The 22501-nt window shown below is 34.1% G+C and overlaps 1 protein-coding gene across 1 annotated transcript in view; it reads left to right on the forward strand.

Moving 5' to 3' along the window:
• Positions 1-22501, forward strand: part of LOC147065154 (fatty acyl-CoA reductase wat-like) — an 85015-nt gene that overhangs the window by 60401 nt on the left and 2113 nt on the right. The window contains exons 5-11 of the mRNA XM_085956832.1: positions 860-1044; positions 1357-1443; positions 2153-2262; positions 3723-3784; positions 4775-4891; positions 6112-6250; positions 7493-7673. Of these exons, the coding sequence (XP_085812958.1) occupies positions 860-1044; positions 1357-1443; positions 2153-2262; positions 3723-3784; positions 4775-4891; positions 6112-6250; positions 7493-7673 (881 nt within the window). The remainder of the gene's footprint in view (positions 1-859; positions 1045-1356; positions 1444-2152; positions 2263-3722; positions 3785-4774; positions 4892-6111; positions 6251-7492; positions 7674-22501) is intronic.

A 22501-nucleotide genomic window follows, 5' to 3' on the forward strand; every position in this document is an offset into this window, starting at 1 on the left:
CTACCCTCAAATCTTCATCTAAATTCGTAAGTTTTTCTCGTTTTTTAGTTTTTATATTAGTTATTGTTATTGACTATTGTTGAGAAACCGAGCTCACACAAATATGATGTTGAAAACCGTAACAAGATTTTCAGTGCCCTCATGTAAAGAGCTGGATATTCGTCTTGGACAGAAATTCAAAATTCCTCCATAGTTATTTCAGAAAATTTAGTTTTTATAGTACGATCCGTTGACAAGGTGACCAATTCTTCTTCTTATGGTACGAAAATGATGAAAACTTGATGTATCAATCGTTGCAAATGGATTTCGTATCCGGTCATAATTTTCTATATTTAAGGAAGGAAAGGTTTAAAAGTCTCGATTTGATGAAATTTACCATATTTACAACTTGGTCAAGTACAGGTTTTAGTGCTGCTGGTAATCTTTTATAAACTAGAGATTCCCTGTGTATCGATCGATTCGGCAAAATCGAAATCACATTGGATCTTTTGTCGGCTTTCATAATTTCGCGAAGGACTTTTTTGGTTTTCACTATTTCGCGGATTTTTTTGCTTTTATCATTTTTTTCGCGGTGCACTTGCAACAAGCTAGCGGTGCACTGGATAAGAACCACTGCGTTAGATAATGAATGTGTATCTGAGGCTATTCAAAATTATTTATATTAAATGAAGAATTCTTGAAGCATGTATATTGAACTAAAAATGGCTACTTACAAGGCCTACCGTTATGTATGTATATCTTTCAGTGAATCCAGCAGTCTCCAGAATATAATCAGTTATTTAGTCTTATCAGCTTTTACATAAGAAGCGCTAAGTATAGTATTACTAACAATTTATTATATTATGTTGTTTATCGATAGGTGAATGTGTTCTTTCACGGTGCGGCAACAGTGCGGTTTGATGAAAGATTGCGTCACGCTGTTCGGGTCAACGTGAGAGGAGCAAGAGAGGCTCTTGTGATGGCCTCTAAGATGCCGAACCTTTCAGCTTTCATCCACATCAGCACAGCGTACTCCAACTGCGTAGTTAAGGATATCGACGAAGTGTAAGTTTCGTTGTCTAATTGACATATCAGCGCATCTATTCTATACATACACAATACTGCTTTCGGCCGCTACAACAGCGCAATCTAGGGTAAAAAAGTATCGAAGTATTAGCACTTATTGTAACAATTACAATATGAGGATTATTGACGATAGGTCTCCTGGTATACTGGGACAACGTAGCGCGTAAGAAGGTATCTAGCTACTGTAGGTACTGTAAAAAGTCCAAGGCCATGAGTAGCGAAGGTTAATCACCAAAGTAGTTAATATATTTTTTTAAGTGATTGATTATTCCTTTTAATACTTTATTTTAGATTCTATGATCCGCCAGTGCCGCCAGAAAAATTAATCGATCTCGTGGAGTCCCTTGACGAAGAAATGGTCCACAAACTAACACCCATGTGAGTTTGGAAACATACCCATTTTATTTATTATATTATTCAGTTATGTTCAAGTATCCGATCATTAGCCAATAATAATTGAGGACATAGGTGGAAGAACAACTTAACCCCCAAAAGAAAGTTTTGAGATAATCGCTTTTTTTGATTTTTTTTAAAATATATTATTTTCTATAAAAGTTTTGCGATTCAGCTATTATGTGAGGCCAAAAAACGAGTTATTTACACATGGTCTTATTAATACAGCCTTTTAAATGAGTCAATGTCTTAAGTCGTTCTGAATCTAAAGGGTAAAGATGAGGCAAGGTATGAATTTTCTTTAAAAAAATCAAGGAATTCTGTGAGTGACAATGAAATGCATGTTTGATTCTTAGTTGCTCGGTCAGGTGTGTGTACTTGAGTATTGCTATGTTTTGTTTCGTAATTGAATAATTGAATTATCAATATGACTAAATAATTAAGTAGGTTATGTAGGATGGTTGAATTCAGTAGAATGTCTAATTCCGACAATGTAAATTAAGGAAAATTATAATAAACCATTGTGTAAAACATTCCTATTTTAGTTCTTTTCTTCTCGATTTGTTCACAAATTTTAAAACACTTTTAGAAAAGTGTTCGATATACGTGTTACATAATAAAGACTCTAACATTTTTGATTGTTGTGTATATTCGATACTGAATAATAAAAATATAACGGTCCATTTTTTTACAGACTGCTAGACAAATTCCCAAATACATACGCATACACGAAAATGATCGCAGAGACTACAATTAAAGACATGTCCCATGGACTTCCAGTAGCCATGATCAGACCAGCTATAAGTGAGAAAAATAATTAATAATTATTACTATTTTTTTGTATTTACCCAGCTTTGCTTGCGTGCAAATTATGGTTTTTAATAATTGCACCAAAAGAAGATAAAACCCTAGTTTTTTAGCTATAATCGAACAAATATAAACGAGCAGATAGTCGAATTTTATTGACTAGTGCAGAAACAAATCGTGTTGAGGATTAATATGTAATATGCCTATATTTTACGAGTTCCAACACATATTCTCCTACCTCCCAAAAGGTTAAGATTGTAGGTACTGATTAGACATTAGCTTCCAAAGGTCGAGAGCCTCAGGGATGTTGGACGTCAGACTCCTAAAATGTTGAGAACGTCCAGGGTGGACAACGGTCTTCAAAATTTTGAGAACGTCTGGGGAGCATGTCGGACTCTAAAAGGTTGAATCAGGCCTGGGCAAACTACGGCCCGCCAAGTATTTCTGTGAGGCCCGCGAGCTTTAATCGGATTTCTAAAAAAAGTTTACTTTTTATTACATTACATATGTGAACAAACATTTTCAATTATGAATATCAATAAAAACTCTTTACGGTCAACTACAAAATTAACACATGAAATTAAAAAAATGTTGAAAAATATAAAACATTTTTCGATATTAAAGAATCATTTATTTTTTATGTTGAAATTCCCTTTTCATAATAATTAATAATGTATATCTAAAAATAGTATTTTACTTGTGGGCCACCATTCATTTTATATTCCTAATGTGGCCCTTCACCCAAAAAGTTTGCCCATGCCTTGGTTACTTAAATAGATTGTGGAAGCGGAAGTCAGGTCCTAAAGGTTGAAAACTTTTGTAGTAGCAAGCGTCAGGCTCCATGCCGGGTGCTGAGATTGAAGGTTTAATCATTTTTCGAAATTTCAGGTTGCACAAAAAGTTAGTTTTTTCAGAAGATTGTTTAGAGATCCTATGCTTGGAGTAGAGAACTAACCTCAGATTTTAGATTTTTACAGTGGTGGGTTTTATATAACGCAAATGACGCAATGAATTCGTCATAAGATTTAAAGGGGGTCTCAAACATATAATAAATTATTAATGAATACCAAAATCTTAAATGTGTCTTATCTTAAATACCTTAAGTATTTACAAATCTGAAGGAAGGAAGAAAATATTTTTTAATAGTTTTTATAAAAAGATGGCAACAGTTGGTATTTTAGTATTGTAGAAAAATAGTCTACAAAAAAACAATTTTTATACAAATAAAAAATATTTTGAATTTATGGTTTTTATTTTATTTTTTATCGTGGGGATCGCAAAATCAATAAGTGCGTCGCGGCTCCACCATCCTAAATGCGCCACTGGATTTAACTATAATGTATAGACACCACATTAGCATTATATGTGCCGAATTTGTTTTATATAAATATATACGATTGCCTATAATAAAACGATAGTATGTTTGATAGGTACTAATTTTTGTTTTTATTTTTCAGTTATTGCATCATACAAAGAACCAGTTAGGGGATGGATCGACAATATTTATGGACCAACTGGAGTAAGTGATGAAACTTAATTTAGAAAAGAGGGAAACGATTGAGATTTTTTTCCTGCAGTGCAGTTACCATTTCTCATATAAAAATCTAAAGAATGATCAAAGAATCTTAGAATGTCGTATTTATATGGCTGGGTACTCACTTGCGGACACAGTAACTAGTATGGACGCTAAATAATTAGTTCGCATCTAAAGTTGGTTACTGTAAAGTTACGACTCACCAATGAGCGGCTTACGAGCTCACTACATCGAGGACATTATTAATACTCCTCGCATTATTTTACTTTATCATGTTGTGGTAGTTCGGAGGTTTTTGAATTTTAGTTGGTCAAGATAGTTCTTCGATAAAAAAATGTTTATGTCCATGATGGTAAAAACTTAACTCGCGTTACGATTTTAAGGTCTAGGAACAACTATGTCTACTAACACAATTACTAAGGCAAAACGGTTAAGCCAGGCGGGAACAGCGGCAATTTTCATAGCCGATTTTAGCAAAATTCATGAATTCAACAATGATAAAATAACCTAACCTAACAAACAATCCAGTATATCGGATATTTTCAATTATTTTTGCCGCTGGCTTCCACTAAACAGACAGAAAACCTCGCTTTTTTTATAAACCTTGTTAAATGTTAGTTTATTTCATGTAGGTATATCTTAAACATATCATTTTTTTTCCTGGCAGAAAACACTAAATAACCTTATTTAGCCGCTGAAAAAGACAAAATGTGTTCTGGAAAAAAACACTATCTCGTTTTTTATAAATAAATGAAAAAATAAACGTAAAGAAAGAAAATTTTATTTAATTTTTTACTTAACCTTCTTATTCTTTATTTTAAAGTCATCTTTTTTACGATTACTTAATAAACTGACATGATAGACCATTTCAAAAATTTGAAAAACTTCAAAGTCATTTTACTCAAAACTAGTATTTTCCAGTTAGTGCTTTTTTACCAGAACAGAGACGAATACCTACTATTTTCCATTTTACAGGTGGTCGTTGGGGCTGCACTTGGACTTGTTCGAACCCTTCATTGTAACAGTAAAGTCATAGCTGAAATGGTTCCAATCGACTACGTAGTCAACGCTACTATAATAGCAGCGTACGACGTAAGTAAATCTATTACTTTAAGCCGGCTCTCACATCAAAACTCGTCTCGCCTAAAACGTGTCGAATAAGTCGATGTGACGTCTCGTTGTTTAACACAAACAACAAAACACGTTGTCAAATGGAGCTCCGCAGATTGGTCGAATGCGACTGTTTCGTTTGAAAAAAAAACATCTGGCTGTTGCAATCGACAAGTTGCATCCTTCTAGGGCTTCGAGTCAAAGTCACATACAAACACCAACGAATTGGTCATACCTATACCGGCTCGCCTTCAAATATCTATACGTTTCGAAGGCTACTCGCGATCTCAGTTCTCGGAAGGTTTGTTCGGCACACGGACGAGTTTTGATGTGAGAGCCAGCTAATGTTCACACTGCACGGGCCGACGTGCTTCCCTCCGAACATCTGACCCGATGATCGGCGCCATAAAATGGCAGGTGTCAGCAGTGCAGTGGCAATGCTTCGCACGACTCCTAGGTCTTTTACTGCTGAGAGGCGACAACATAAAGGGAGGAATACTAATATTGCAGTTTTAATAGTTGGTTTTATGGTAATGACAGTTATTGTTAATGCTCTAAACTTCATGGGGTTCTTATATGAAAATGGTAAATAACGAAATACAGCACATATTAAATTTGAGATAAAAATGGATATGGGGCAGTATCTTCTTCGTCGTGTCAGGTCTTCAATAGCTACAATGTGTCGCTCCAGAAGTTGGCGAAGGCAAGACCATTCTCATCGGCTTGTAGGATCTCGTCGAAATTGCAGCTTACTGGGCAAGCCTTGCACGAAGAAAGGTAATCCATGCTTTGCATTTCACCTTCGTTTGCAATCGCAGGTTTGGTCATCGGAGAACCCCCACTTCACCATGTTGTCTCGAGTGCGCCCTACTATGGTTCTCAGTCTGTTTAGGGCTTTCCATGTACGGTACACGAGACTGGCTCCGGGTGGGAGATGCTCTGCTGGCTTTACCCAATCTTCGAGACCCACAGAGGCTAGTTTCGCTGTGTGCTGCTGCTTATTGTATATCAAAATGGCAGTTGACGTAACCAAGATTTTTACATTTGTTGGGTAAATAACGTGTTGTATCAACTAGTATTATAGTAGACACTGGGATTTGAGTTACAACGGTGTGTGATTTGAAACGGGAACAACTCTGGTAGATTATACGTCATGTTAGATTGAAATGATAATAAATTCATACATTGTTCAACCGTTTCAGATTGGAAAGAATCACAATGCCCCTAATAAGGAGCAACCTGTGATAACGAACTCTTGGAATTCCTTTGACACTAAACCCGATGAGAAGAAAGTCCCTATCTATAACTATGTCAGTTCCAATGATAGTCCGATCAAATGGGGTAAGAAAATAAATTGTGTATATAATAATTAATAGATTTGTGGGTTTCCACCGTGTATGATGATATGAGTTCTGATGAAGTATAGTGTAGGTGTATGAATGCAAACATCGCTCTAAGAATGCCAAAAGGAATCCGATTAGCTAAGAGCAAACGTTGCTCAGAGTAATGTGTCAATCGTTACGACCAGAGATACCGGATCTAATATTGGATTTTGCTGTCAGTGGCGGAAGCCATTACATTTTTAACCATAACCCATCATCCCTGTTAATATTTTCAGGGTTTTTATGGATTTCGATGGCCTCCTTTACCAATCGTGTGAAATATTCTTTATTCCGACCTAGTATCTTAGTTTCGAAGTCAAATTTGTGTCCTGTATCCATCGAGTGCTCGGCAATTGCTGACTTCGTATAGTGTTTCAGTCGGTATGCCCTCTCATGTTCACTTACACGCTTCTTTACTGTTCGAGAAATTTTACCTATATACTTTTTCGGGCATCCTCGACAGCTTGGCTGGGACAGCAATACATACTTGATAACTATTTTAGAAGTCAGATGTTTGTTCTCGCAAGGGGAAGAACTATACCTGCTATTGGTGATACCAATTGGGAAGACAATGTTTCTGTTCAACCAAATCGCTTCGGATGTTGATATATTCCATCTACGTGAGGATGAGTATTATAGATGAGCGTTGTTTTATAGATTCATAAAATAGGGTCCACTTAGCTCATTCAGTGTACCTATTTTATAATTGTTACATAATTACTAACCGGTAATTAAAGTAGTAGGTACCTACTTTGCTTTAATAAACAAAAACCGATTGCCAATAGTAGTTTGATTTGGAAGAGCGCTGATGAGCAGGTATTAGTTAAAATGTGTCGTAATTAGTATGTCACCTAGAAGCATAGTGGACAATGCGCACGGGGCGTAAACCCAAGAGGTGCAAGCTCGAGTGTCTTACTTTTTTCAAAAAGATTTTTTCTATTGGTTATAATATATTTTGTCAGAAGTGTTTTTCAAAATTATGTATGTTTTATATTTATTTATTCTGTATACTGTTTTAATATTATTTCTTTGTTTTTTTGTTTAATGTCATGTTGTGGACGTCTTAAATTTATAATTTGTAAAGCTCACTATAATAATATGTTCCATGTTTTGATATGTAAATATATTTTATGAGCCTTCGTTGTACGACTATCATTGTAGCTCTCCTCCAAGCGTATACAATAATCCATGTTTCTTTCAGGCGAATTCATGAGTTTGGTCGAAAAGCACGGCATGTCTCTGCCAACGATATTGGCAGTGTGGTGCTATTCTTTCACCCTGAACAAGCACAAAACAATCCATCAGTTGTACGCATTCTTCCTGCACACTGTCCCTGCATATCTGGTAGACACTGTTGCCTTCTGCATCGGAAGAAAGCCAATGTGAGTACTACGTGTAATTGGACTCAAATCAATATACTGTTAATTTGTATAGTCTAAACGTCGCGAAACCAGTATCTTTCCGTGTCAATATTACATACATATTTAGTTACCTCACATCTCGTATCTACGACATTGTTGCCATCTTTTTCTATATTGATTATAGTACAAATGGGAAAAAAATATAGTATTTGTATTTCTGAAAAATTTATAGTACAGGAACATTTTTCTTCTCGAATCCTTTAAAATTATAGTATTTTACATTTTTCGCGGATTCAAAATTATAGTATTGTACTATGATTATAGTACGGTTGGCAACATTGATCTACGACAAACTGTCCGAAAAATGATTTACAGTGTATGTAAAGCAGGGGTAGTCAACCTTTTTATACCTACCGCCCACTTTTGTATATCTGTTAGTAGTAAATTTTTCTAACCGCCCACCGGTTCCACAGTAACGGTGATTTATAAAGTAGGGGAGGAACTTTACTTTATAAAATTTATAAAGCAGAGTAACAGAAAGAAAGCATAATAATAATTACCAAATACTTTATGTCAGACTTTCGCTAAGTTTGGTAGAATAAATCTTTATAAAACTGTAGTTAAATCTATTTTTTTAGTTATACTTTGCATACATAGAAGCATGAAGTCTGATGAAATTACAGTAATTTAATTAATATCCTTGAGGCTGATACTGCGAAACTAACTACTGGATATACTGGAAAACCCCTACCGCCCACTAGTGGGCGTTCCAGCATTCATGGTCCCGGTTGACTACCCCTGGTGTAAAGAATCAAAACCAGGCTCGCACACGGAAAAATAGTAAGGGGGGCTATTTCAAAAATATTAGCAGTATAATAAAATATACCGGACACCAAACCCCCCTCCTCTCATTTTGTGTGCGCGCCGTATTGAAGGAAAATACTACTTGTAAGCCGGTTCGCACATCTAAACTCGTCCGACTGTAACACGTCGAATATGTCGATGTCGTGTCATGTCGATGCTATTGTAATTTATGTGATATTTAAATGTAGCAACAGATTTCAACCGAAACGGGGCGCAGGTATAATAAAAAATGTCGCACTTCATCATTCATTTTGGCTAACTGCGTAACGTCACCATCGCCGGTATGGCGTATGGAAGAATGTTACAACATTGCGCCCAGTTTTGGTTTACAACTATATCCCAGTCAAGACCATTTTAAGTGTGCGACTGCGCTTAGCTGTCTCGCACATCAAAACTCGTCCCGTCTGCAACGTGTCGAATACGTCAATGTGACGTCATTGTTATTCACAAAACACACATTGCCAAATGGGGCTGTGCATATTGGTGGAATGCAACTTTTTAATTTGAAAAAAAAAAAACATCTAGTGCTGCTAGCAACAAATCGCATGCTTCTCAGGCTGCGAGTTGAAGCCGCCAGAATGCATATGCACACCAACAATTTGGTCATTCCTACACCGACTCCCCGGTCGCCGCATCTCAATATATCCACGTTTCGAGAGGTTACGGTGCCTATGTACGCGGTCTTCATATTATGCAACATCGAAGCGACGTTCCTAGAAGGTTTGATTTATGGCTGTGCGGCAGACCAGGCGAGTTTAGATGTGAGATCCGGGTTAGAATTAGACAATAAGGAAATGAAGAGAATAACCTCATAAGTCGTACAGTACAAGCGACAATTTGTATTATACAAGATTATTTACGTATAATATATACCTTTATTCTTATTTCACTGCAACGAACTTACTAACCCATTGGTGTACGGATAAAACTACACACATCGATTTGTGGTGAAATGAATTTTAAATATCATTTGATTTTTCAGCATTTATCTTTTCCTTTGGGCGACATTCATCAGTCAAATCATTTTAAATGTTGTAACACTGATGTAAATTAATATTGTATACGTAATATAGAATTGATATCACATTAAGCATAAGTTGTCTAATGGCTTAAATACATTATGACGACTTAAATACATCACGTACTGTCACATGCTGATACAGCGACAAATTTAGTCTATGTTTTCGTCATTCCGCAGAATAATTTGAATGATCACTATCTCTATAAATTCAATAATGGAGAGTGCCAACTCTAATATACATATTAGCATTTTGAATTATTATTCATTATTCATGCTAATTTCAATTTTACGCGGTGTGTATGTTAAAATGAGTTGCGATATTGCATCCATAAATAATATTTTAAACATAACCCAACCTGCAGACCATAGATAATAGGCAATATACGTATAGAAAATACATAGTGCCAACCACTAAAAACAAAAAACACGTGAGCCGAAAATGTGTTACGGTGTGGGAGCATCAGTCTGATAACATTTTAAATATCAAGAAAATCCACATTACACACTTTTTCCCGTAGCGGCAGCTTACTGTGACAGCACTTGACAGCACATAACGTGGTCATAATATATTTGAACCTTTAGGGCAGTTTTATCCATTTCAATTTACTAAATAAAAAATATGTTCCGAATAACGTTTTAATGTATTTGTTGGCTCTGGGAGGCATGATTGTAATAATCATTAATTTTGTTATGCACATACCTATGTCATTTGCACAAGACTAATTAATAATTATAGTATTATCGGGATCTGTTTTATCATGGATGTGTTTATCTTCAGGTCCACAGATTCATTTTATTTGTCAGGAAGTTGGATCAAAATTACCATTCGTATGGCCGATTTTACAATGACCAATGAATCGTATATTCAAATTGCAGATCTTTTAACCTCCAACAGCGACCATAGTTTCCCAATTATCAAGCGTTCTCCTCACGATAAATCTGTTATTATTTGTTATATATATTATTATAGGCGAAATAAATTTCTGTGTTTAGTGTTATATCGACTTTTTCAAGCCAAAAAGGCGTCAGTGACAAATCGCTACTAATGAGGAGAGCAAAAAGAATGAAAAAAAATCTTTTTTTTCTTTCATTTATGGTAGAATAATATTGTTTTTGAGTATTAAGTGTTAATTTATTTATTTATTTGCAATTAGAATTTTTAAATCACTTATTTCCTTTTGGCTGTCGAATAAAAAATACAAAGCTCACAAAGAAAACACCGAATTGTTTTTTTTTCTTCATTATTTTATTCATGTTTTTGTTTGAATTTCTGTTATGTTTTATTTGTTTATTATAATCATTTGAATGTTGGTACGTTACGCTAGTGGTAGGTACGTTAATTATTGTTGGCTTTCTGTACGTCATCACTTACGCCCAAATTGGAAAATCGTAACACTATTTGCAATCATCTATGAAGAACGCCCTTTTGCCATTATTTAGATATTTTTTTGTAAACCTAACCTCATATTTAACTCAAAACCACCAAAATGTTACTTACGCTCTTTTGAATTGGAGCAGTCGATGTGATATGACAATTAATTTATAGGTGTATATTTACAAAGGTCAGTTATAGTAAATATTTTTACTTAATATATAAACAAATAAATAATTGAAACCCTTGTTTATAATTTATCAATATATCAATAAAGGCTTCGGCAAACCATTTTATCAGTTATAGCTAGCTACCTTCAAAGGAGCATCAAAACTAGCCAGTAAAGGTAGTAATAATAATACAATGTAACTTAAGAATATAAAAAATGGTTTGAGCCCTTTTTTCGGGACTTGATATCCGGGACGGAAGGCTGGACCGTCTGTCTGCCGGAGCTCCCATGATGATTGTCGTCATATAAAGCCGTATGATCAGCGCCCGAAATAGAAAATTTTAAATAGAAAAAGCGCTCGATAATTTTCCGAAAATGTTAACACAGTTATCTAATTTCATGTAATTTTTTTTGTTATGTCATATCTAGCTCAGACGTCAAATTAAATTTTCTACAAAGTAGATCAACAATTTTGGCGATTTCATTAACCGGAACGGTACTCCGGCCATTTCGAGCCCTGCGTATGATTAAATATCTAATAAAACTTCCGTTATAAATTATGTTATAATAACTCAGATTAAATTGTGAGTTCATCATTGCCGCGGTAGTTGGCATGCGGTGCTCCTTCCATCTTTGCGTTACCGTGTTGGGCTATGGCTTCCCGATGAAGCCGTTCCCTAACACCCTGTTGGACGCCGTGTTGATTCCAAATTTGTAAGAATTTTTATTCATTGTACGATGTGACGCCATTGGGAACAACGTGGGAATCGTGATGACAGGTATGAAACATGTAATTTTATAACAATTATTTGACTTGGATTGTGCTTAGTTCTCCCGTTCCACTTCTACGGACGCGCTCCCTGTATTGGAAAGGAATTCTACTTCTTGACCTGTATGTGCAGATATGGTGCATCCACCATGCTCCAATGCCGTAGTTAGTGACTTTCAACTTGCCCCGCCTCCAAATTTTGATGCTAAAAAGAATCACTGAGGTGTTCGATACGGCGTCGAAGACCTAGCAGCGGAAGTGGGATGAATCGCATACTTATTTTTACCAAATATGCACTGTCGTTTAGAGGTAACCGGAATGACTCCTGACCACGATACCAGTCAAATTTTGACTGGGCATGGTGGGCTCGCTGCCAAGCTCTTTGAGCCTACTTGTCACCCGACCAAAATGTCTATGTGGCGAGGATGAAAACCACATCGTCTGGGAATGTCCGAGAATGTGGTCCGAGAGGGAAGAGATGCTCAAGTAAGTCCAACCAGCTAATGGGCCTATCGGGTCGACTTCATTGAGCCATCCATATGCACTTAAGGCGTATCGCGACGAGACACGCGTCATCTGGACAAGCTCTAAAAAAACTGCTGAAGTTTCATATCAAACGTAGGTGCTCGTGATACGCTCGATTAAGACAGAGTGTGGTGCGTAACGGGTTGATTTGGAGGGGTCTATGTTTGTGTTTGTGCTAATGATTCACATTTTTTAATAGATTTCATAAAGCTCGTGGATGTCCCACGAGCTTTTTCGTCGTTGCACGCCACGTACTTCCAATGTCCCAATTTTACGAAAATGAGTTTTTGATGTCAAAAATTCCTTGATGTTTTCTTTATCGTTGACAAAAACGTCCGATGTGACCAAACCTACCAAATTGTATGATGAAAATAACTCGATTGTGCACATCGGACAAATTCATCATAATAAGTATTCAAAAGACGTAGGTAGTAAACATCTCCAATGTGTCAAATGGGAAGGGACAACTGGGCGCCAGGACAATTGGGCGCCGAACTGTTAAATGAAATAAATAGACGTTCGTTACGATTTATACACAAATTAGACGAAAAATTTTAATCAGTTTCTATCTGCTACATAGTATTTTTAATTTATTTTGCTCTTAACCTAATGTTTTTATTGCGGATTGAGAATTATCATGCCTGAGACATTATATAAAAATAAAAGAACTCTCTTCAGGTTTGAACTTCAACATATGCACAATTAAATCATTATTTACGTGTGCATATTTAAATACAAATAATAATATTAATAATATATATTTTTAAAGTTCGAATTCGATTCGATTGCGTGGCGCCCAGTTGTTCCAGCGCCAAATCGTCCTAGACACATAATAACTGTGCAAAATATATTTCCAATTCGCACAGAATGTGGCAAATATACCTCTAATGTAAAAATATTCACGTTTAAAGCATTTTCTGCAAAACTTATAAACAAACTCTATAATTTTATCATTCGCAATAGTGTGAATAATATTACTCCATTACATTATTATGTATTTAATAATTATGTTCAAATATCTCCTTAACATGGTTTTGCCACATCGGATGAAGTAAGTGGCGTACAGCAACGATTTTATAAAAAGACACATGGAATATAAATAACCTGTAGAACACACTTTAACCCCTGATATTGCACCTATAGTTTCTTTTCTACGCTTATCTCATTGTGTTGTTAATAATATATATAATAAGTAATTAATATTTTTTGGTAGATATAGGTACTTGACAAAATTTGTATTATATAATATTAATGATGTATCGTTTATATATATTTAAGCTATATTTATTGATTTATTATTTTTAACAGGCTTGTCAAGGCATATAAAAAGATTCATAATTTCTCAGCTGTCATATCCTACTTCTCAACAAAGCAATGGAAGTTTCACAATAATAACACCAGAGAACTGTCCAAGAGGATGACGGATGTCGACAAAGCACTCTTCGATTTCAACGCGAAGAATCTGAACTGGAATGACTACCTCTACACTTACATCCGAGGCCTCAGGGTGTACTTGGTCAAGGACCCACTTGACACAGTAGAAAAGGCAATCAAGCGAGACAAACTTTTTAAATTGGGACATTATACGATTATCACATTTTTAATTTTCCTATTTATCCGATTCTCTTGGACTATATTGAGCTATTTTTTATAAATATATATATTTATAAACCTAAGGTGATTGCCGCTTGATTGCTAGTTCAAATTTGTCGCCCTCCATAATACCTAGTATGAAAATACAGTCGAACTCGGTTATTACGATCACGGATATAGCGAGATCTCGGATGTGATGAGGAAACATTCATTGACATTATAGTTTATGATGTTCTCCATGCATTTATTAACGAGCTACTTATCCGCTATACCGAGCAAAAATATCGTCAAAATTTTTCTTAAAACTGTTAATGTGTCGATCGTTTAAAAACATTTCGACCCTAAGCAATAAAATCTGACCGGACAGGATGCCGCCGGGATCGGATTACCTTTATGACACTAGTTAAGTTAAGTTAAGTACCTACCTAATTGGTGTTTTCACCGACAATATTGGCAAAGTATCCACGCATATGGTTGAAATTGCATGTAAAAAATCCAAGGTTTGCGAAGTCACTAGGTATCTACCAGCGTTCATTACAATAAACAACTTATTTTGTAGTTTATGAATGCTTATTTCGGGGGAAAATTCTAATTGTGTATTTTTGTTTGAATTGCGACTTTTTGTGTTATGTGACCGCTCATTTAAAAATACCTATTCTCTGATATAACGAGAAAATTCAGTCGGTTCCATCTTCCTCGTAATAATCAAGTTCGACTGTATATATATTTTTTAACAAAATAATTTTGTTAATTAAAAATAAATAATAATATTTTGAATTTGAACATTGTAAATTGTTAAGTTAAGTGATATGAAACAACGATATATTATATTGATATTCGTTCGATGAAATCGGAAAGCATATTATTATATGCAAGAAAATTGTTTTAAAATTTCATCAACAAGATCTAGTGTAGGGTGAAAAGATAACTCTATCGATTCTCATTCAGTAGACTATCTTCACACCCCGTTTCGGCCAAAGTTTGCATTATTAATAATTTAAGTGTGGGTAAAGTTAGCGTAAATTATTGTGTAGAATAAATCTTTTTCTTCTGTCAGACATCTTATAAGGGAACAAAATTTGTACATACCTATTACTAGTTGAACATACATAACCTGAAAACACCTCCCACCAGAATAAATATATTTGAAAAAAAAATAGGAAACTCGACGGAATGGTTTATTAAAAATAACTGTTAGCAAGTTCAAGTAGACGTTATAACTAAAATATTGGCGAGAGCCAGGCATCGGTTTGTAATTAAGGTAATTAATATTCCTTGATTTAATACACAAAAATCGATAATCATTAATAACGCAATTTGATGATAATAAAGTATTTCATGTACGAAAAACTCGTATCAATTGTCGTCATAAGATAGGAGGCTCGTAGCATAATTGGTTAATGCACGGATTGGCGCGATGCCAATGGTTATACGGGTTCAAATCCCGTCGAGTTTCGTATTTTTTTCGATTATTGAGTGGTGGGTACCTATATATATGAGGTTTTTTAAGTTATGTATGTTCAATATAATATGGAATGTTACATTCTCAAAATCTAGTGAATTATTCATTATTTGAATAAAAGAAATGGTTTTTTAAATATCATTAGTTATTGGCAAGAAAACAATCACAACTTTACACGCATTTATTAAAGTGTATTTTTTATGAATGGAAAAAAATATATAATAGGTAGGTACATAAAAAACCGCCGTTAAATGGAATTGTACATATTATTTTGATGAATTTATTACTGTTAATTGACTTTTTGAGCTCTGATTATCATTTGAAGCTATTAATTTCAAAGTCAGTAGCCTCCATTTTTACTTAGTACTTTTCTATTATATTTTTTTTAAATATGAAATCCTGCTCCGTTTTTAGATGAATGACCTAACTTTAAACATGATTTTTAATTAATGACGTTAAGACATTTTATTTCACTGTTTACTTTTTTCTAAATGTTTATTAATGTGGAACATATCTTTCAATTTTATATTCTTGAAAACACATAATATATAATTTATTAGTTTTAAAGTATTTTTCTACAAACGTTCTATGAATCAATTATACTAGAACTGATTCATTATAGTGAGATTTTGAGAAAATGCTTTTCAGTATTTTTATGTCATACATGTCTATCCGTGCTGCGTGTAGATTTTAAAAGCATACAGAAGTGAGACGGCAAATAATCGTGATTCATATCACGACTATACATGCACCAAACGAAGAAAATACTCTAATGAATACAATAAACTATGATCATGTGGAAATATTGAACTATGTTCTTCAAAAATAACTATATTTTTTTTTTCGAATTTTAATTTAGTCATCAAATCTTTTGTTTTTGTTTTTCGAAATGCCTGTTTACACTAAATAACAACAAACGGCATATTTTAAATCCTCTTGTTGTAAAGATATGAAAACGGTTATCATAATATATTTTGTTATTCCTACTATTTCATTATATTATATATAATTCCATGAGCTAATTACTTTTTTTTTGGAATAAGATCGGTAAAATCAAAATATTAGAATACGCGCGCCGTATTTTAAAATATATTATGTATTTTTTTTTAGATTAACGTTTATTCTAAGATTTTCTACACTTTTATTGAAATAATATATAATATATATTTGATTCGGGTATATTTTCTTCCCTTGAATGTCGTGTGGGTTGCATAATAGTTGGTAAGGCTATTTAAAATATATATGTATATAAATATTATTTGTAATATAAAAAGTATTATATTTTCAATATTATTATTTAAATATTATTGATTTATATTATATGAATATATTTATATTACCAATGTATTTACTATATTTGTTAATCTATATTATAAATTCGAAAGTTTGCCATTGTGTTTGTCTATCTCACAAAAACTCCTAAGCAGTAAGCTCTGGAGCAGTGTTTCACAGTTTATTTTTCGCCTGCTGTCCCCTTTTGAAACTAATATTTTTTCTGGTCCATCACTCTTAATAGCATTCGGTGGGGGGGGGGGATTACAATGAACATTCGTTAATATTTTCTTTCCTTACCTAGAGTGATTCTTGCAAACAAAATAGCAGGGATGGCGAACCTATGACACGCGAATGTTTCATTTTGAAAAAGAAAGAAATTACTATTTTATATATTTTAGGTATATAAGTACTTACTTATATATAATATTCAAAAATAATGACGTCATAGCCATGCGTATTTTCTTCGGTTTTTCATATTATGTTTACCAATCGACGCGCAAACGGAAACGATAGCATTGTATAAAAAAATCCAGGCAAATCCTGTTCAAGAATAATTATTACGCTTAATTTAAATATACAATTGCATAGGTCGGTCGGAAAACCGTTCACTGATGAAGAATAATATAATATGAAAGAAGAGTGGTTTAAATGCTTCCACGATCTCTCTGGGTAATTTGAAAAGAAGAAAAAATATTTAAAGAATAAAAAATATGCCTTCGGCTAAAAATCCGGTGCAAGATATAATATCAAGAACACAATGTAATTGTAATTGTAATTTTTAAACTTTTTTAATAGAATTCACAAAAACTATTTTTTGGAAAATTTTAAAAAACTTTTTTTTTCGCCATGAAAAACTGCTTGGTACGTTATAGCTCAAATTGACTCTATGGCGATCGGTCATATAAATGCCGAAAAACCCGTTTTTTATGTTGGCGTTCTGTGTCACAGGGTGTCACAGAATGTAAATACGATGTCATAGCTGTTATACAATATGTATGTATAAAATGTCGGAATGGCATAGATATGATCATAGACACTAAATCGCTCTTAGCATATAATATGTGTCCGATCGTCATATAGTCTATTTGAACCTTTAGACAGTCAAAAAATATTATTTGAGAAATTTTGGCACGCGTACGTAAAAAGGTTCACCAACCCTGCTATATAGGTAGCATTTTTTGTTTATTAGATTGCAACGTTGTCAGTGATGGACGAAGATCGCCCCTATTCACGATATTATGACGGTTTATAACTTTGATAGCAAATGCATAGTCTGACTACATCAAAGTTCAACAAGAAAAAAATATGAGAAATGTAATATTATATAAATCAACCCTTTCTCAGAGGTTTGGAAACGTACTCACCTTATCTTTGTTTTATTTATATCTAACTTGAGTTCTATATTGCAGCTCTATCAGACATTCTTATAATTTAAATTCAGAATACTTTACATTTACATCAAACGGTTCTATCACCCAATCTAAGATATCATAAATAATCATCAAGAAGCTGTTTCAAATGCTCATTAGACACAAAAACCTTTTATTTAACTGTCTGAAGTATCCAATGATAAAAATTGCATTGTCTTATTATAACGTCCAATTTCATATTTCTGAAATAATTCACTCATTTAATTTTAATTGTTATTATGTATTATTAATATTTTATTCTGACTGTGACCCTAAGGGTGCCACATAACCCCCGGTTAAGAAACACTGCTTTAGAAAGATGAACAAAGCTAAAAAGTATTTGTGAAATTCTAGATCAACGCAACTATTTTGAGGTGATGGTGTGGTTTCGTTGATAATATATGGAAATTAATTATTAAATAACTGTAAAACATTACCACAAATGTAATTGATTAAATAATTTCCACAGTATAAACTATTAAAATTATATGATTAAAAATAGTAGTAGAATAAAGATGTAAAATATATAAATTATTACTTAGGTTTTCGCTTATAACGTTATAAAAATATTGTCGGTTACATGACAGGCATTGTATCATATAAACGTTTTCTTTTTAAATATATTATTACATTTGATAGGAAAAAATCCTTTAAAAGTAACAAAATTATAATGGTTTTTTAATGTTACTATTATGACTATATTATGTTTGATAAAACATTGACAGTACAATTATTGTCAGACTAGTTATAGTACTGCAAATGAGAATGTATTTAAAAAAATTTAAAACATAATAATCGAGCTTGCTCAATTTCCTTATTTTCCAAAAAGCTTCATACCAAAGCTCTCGTTCGCGTATCTAAAATAATAAATATGAAAATAATAATTTTACTCCTATATCCTGTTGCGAGGCTGTATTATTAAATAAATAAATAAACTTTATTCCAAAAATACTTATCGACGTATGGCAATACTACCAAAGCATTTTTTTATATTTTTATATTCTTATAAAAAAATAAAATAATAAATCCAAAACTGTATTGTTAATGTTTTTATTTCATCGTCTAATACTCTCATATACAATATCAGTTTAAATCACTTTCAAATTTTACTGATGTATTAGAAATATGGTAAGTGTCGTTATAAAATTTTAACAGAAAACTACATGTCATAGTCGGTACGACGCCAACCGAGAGAAATAGCAATCATACAAATAATCACAATATATTCCTGTCTAATTACTGCATAGTAAGAAAAATCTTTTCTGCGTATATTTAGGGTTAAATTATTGTCGTCACAATATCTCAAACGTCAAATTGTCGTTTTTTTTTTTTTTTAATATCATCAGTTGGTGTCAATCCACTGCTGGATAAAGGCCGCCCTACCTTCTCTACTCTTCTTGTTCGCTAGTTTTTTGCTTCCACATACATCCACCAAACTTTACCGAGTTCGTCTATCCAGCAGGGCTTCCCTGTGGTCGCAAATTGCCTTTTCAATTACTTAGACACCTCTAACATAACGCATACTCTTGTCTGCTTCCTTATCCATTTGTTTTTTATGGTATTTCCGCGTTATTACCTTTCCATGGCACGTTGCGCCACTCGTGATTGTTGTATTTCTCTTACATTAATACTCCACGCTTAACTCGCATACGTGAGCGTAGCATACATTGGTTGAATACTTAATGCTTAAAACACAACGGAAGTTAACTTTTGAAGATACCATTCATACGTTCAAATACACACCATGCCAAATTAGTTTTACGAGCAATCTTGACATACATACCACCATGGCCCCCATATCCTGAAGCGGGCCCCCAGGCTATATCCCCCTACCTATCGCTAATGATAAGAACAGTGTGACGCTCTACAGTAGTGTTTTCCAAATGGTGTACGCGGTAAAATTAATGTGTATAGTATAGTGTTTTTTGTATACTTTCATCCATTTGCATTATGGGGTTGTCGGGTATCGATACACAATTAAAAATTGTATTGTACAATTACATAATTTTAAATAACAGTATTGAAAAAAAATTGTGTCGCAGGCGACTTTTTTTACTATTAGAGAGAATTTGTGATGTATGTTTATCTCACTTATCTGGTCGACTCTCGGGCCCCTTCTGAGCCCGGGCCCCCAGGCTAGAGCCCTATCAGCCCCCCCTTTGTGGGGACCATGCATACCACCGTTAATTGACAATTGTTATCCAATATAGACGCAATTATTGCTGTATTGATTTAAGTGGCATTAATGAAGATCTCTGTTGTTTAGAAAAAGTTACGTTTTACTGTCTGTCGCATCGATTATATTTTGGCATTTTGCTGATAACATTTATTATTAAGTTGTTATACGAATTCAGGTGTAAGTCCCAGGAGTAAGAAGGGTTTCCAATCACTCCGACTTGTTCGCGTGGACACAAAAAAAGTTCTTATCCAGTATCCCGGTTGAACCGGAACCGATTGTAGATAACACCAATCAATAGATGGTCTTAGTAGTCTAATGCGTAATGCACAGGCTTTTCGTCCGGGATTTCCGAGTTTCATTCCCGGTGAGGTCACATGACATTTTTATCAAAGCTTGTATGTTTCTGTTATTGCTTCACTATTACTACACTACTGTAGTTAGGCCTCATGGCCTTATGTAGTAATAAAACGAGAAAAAAAAACTCCACCTAAATCAATTGTCGGAACGATGCTTACTTAGTAAATATAATGATAAAGACAAAATCTATAATTAGCAAGAAAAAAAAACTATAAACTCTTTCTGGATAGAAAATTTGGAATTGGCGTTTATAAAAAAGTCGCAAATCTTAATTTGGAGAGAAAATCTTCAATGGCTAAACATTTTTCATACTGGTTCCTTTGTTCAATAGATGGCAACCCTAAGAAGGGTAAGTCCGGTAGTAATTTAGACTTTTTCTAAATTCTAACATATTAATTTTGTTTTCAAGGATAATAGAGCCTGCTGTAATGTAATGTACCACGAAACGTCTTTTATTCTTGCAAAAAAAAATCCACCAAGAATTTAAGTCGAGAGATTTTTTAACTTTCATTCAAAAAAAATCTGCTCTATAGGCAATTATACCGAAAAAAAAATTATCCAGAATACGACTCGGTCTTTTAGCTTTTCTTTTGAAACATTTTTTCCAGGTAACTTTTTTCCATCTCGATTTTCCTTCCTACATGTCAAAAATTTCCCTCTTTGGCCAGTTGTTAAGTCAGTTGAAGTTAAACCGGGCAATATTTCTGTGCATGTCAAAGATAACACGCATGCCATAGGTTTACCACTGTCTTGCTTGGGTTAAAGTTCATGGCCTCCTCGATTGTTTTCAAAACTGTGTTCACCAACATCCTATTCAAATTCCACTAACTTTTATACCTGATACTAACTGCGAAATATTATCAGTTCAATAAAATAGTGATTCATATTTAAAAAAAAAAAAAGAAAATCCTAACCCTAATTGGCCAACTTAATCATTAATATTTATCAGTGACGTCCCTAGATAAAATGCCGCCCCTAGGCAGCGCCAAAATGCCGCCTCATTTTTTTATACCTACATTATTTTTATCACCTTTCATGGGTCCAATATCTAAGAAATGAGTTGTATGGATACATTACTAACAAAATACCAGAATAATTATTCTCAAATCTGCACGTGTCGTTTCTGGTCACCAAGGACGTCGAAGGGCAACGGAAGTAAACTAGATATCGCGAACCCGACAAAACCAGTGAGCTGAATTTTTTAATGGAAAAATATTTTCGTTATTACTAAGTTTAGGTAGCTAATTCTATATATACCAAATGATTTTCTTCGATTTGCCGCCCTTCGAGTAACTGCCTCTCCCAAGCGATGCTCAATCTGCCTACCCCCACGGGACGTCACTGATATTTATTAGTTTTCTTCTCTATGATCAATCAAAATACGTTGCTTAGTTTTCCTCTGATTCTAAGAACCATTACCAAATTCCACGAGCCACCAGTAGATGTAGGTACAGCCACGAGTATGATTATAATTAATTACATTATGTATAAACTACAAAGTTATATTTTACATTTGATTTTGGTTTCCGTTGAAAGTCTAAAATAAGTACACTTGATCAAACCCGACTATCTGAGGTTACCAGGTAACGCTAATTTCTGTAAGAATTAGTCTTAGGCCCGTTTCAGACGGGACACCGGTGTCACGCTCGATATAATATAGGAGGCCTTTGTATTCGAATAAAGGGTCCTTTGTATTATGTTTATGAACGCCCCAGAGCTAATGAGTCAACGCATAATTTCGCGTTATAAAACTGGCTGCGGTAATAAAAACAAGTGTATCGGCGGCTTGAGAATGTAGCGGCCGACGGAAAAGTGTACCGGACACGCGTTGACTCATTAGATCTGGGGCGTTCA

This window comes from Rhyacophila brunnea, unplaced genomic scaffold, assembly GCF_057557595.1.
Source record: "Rhyacophila brunnea isolate RB1 unplaced genomic scaffold, BYU_Rbru_1.0 scaffold_6, whole genome shotgun sequence".
Taxonomy (NCBI): Eukaryota; Metazoa; Arthropoda; class Insecta; order Trichoptera; family Rhyacophilidae; genus Rhyacophila; species Rhyacophila brunnea.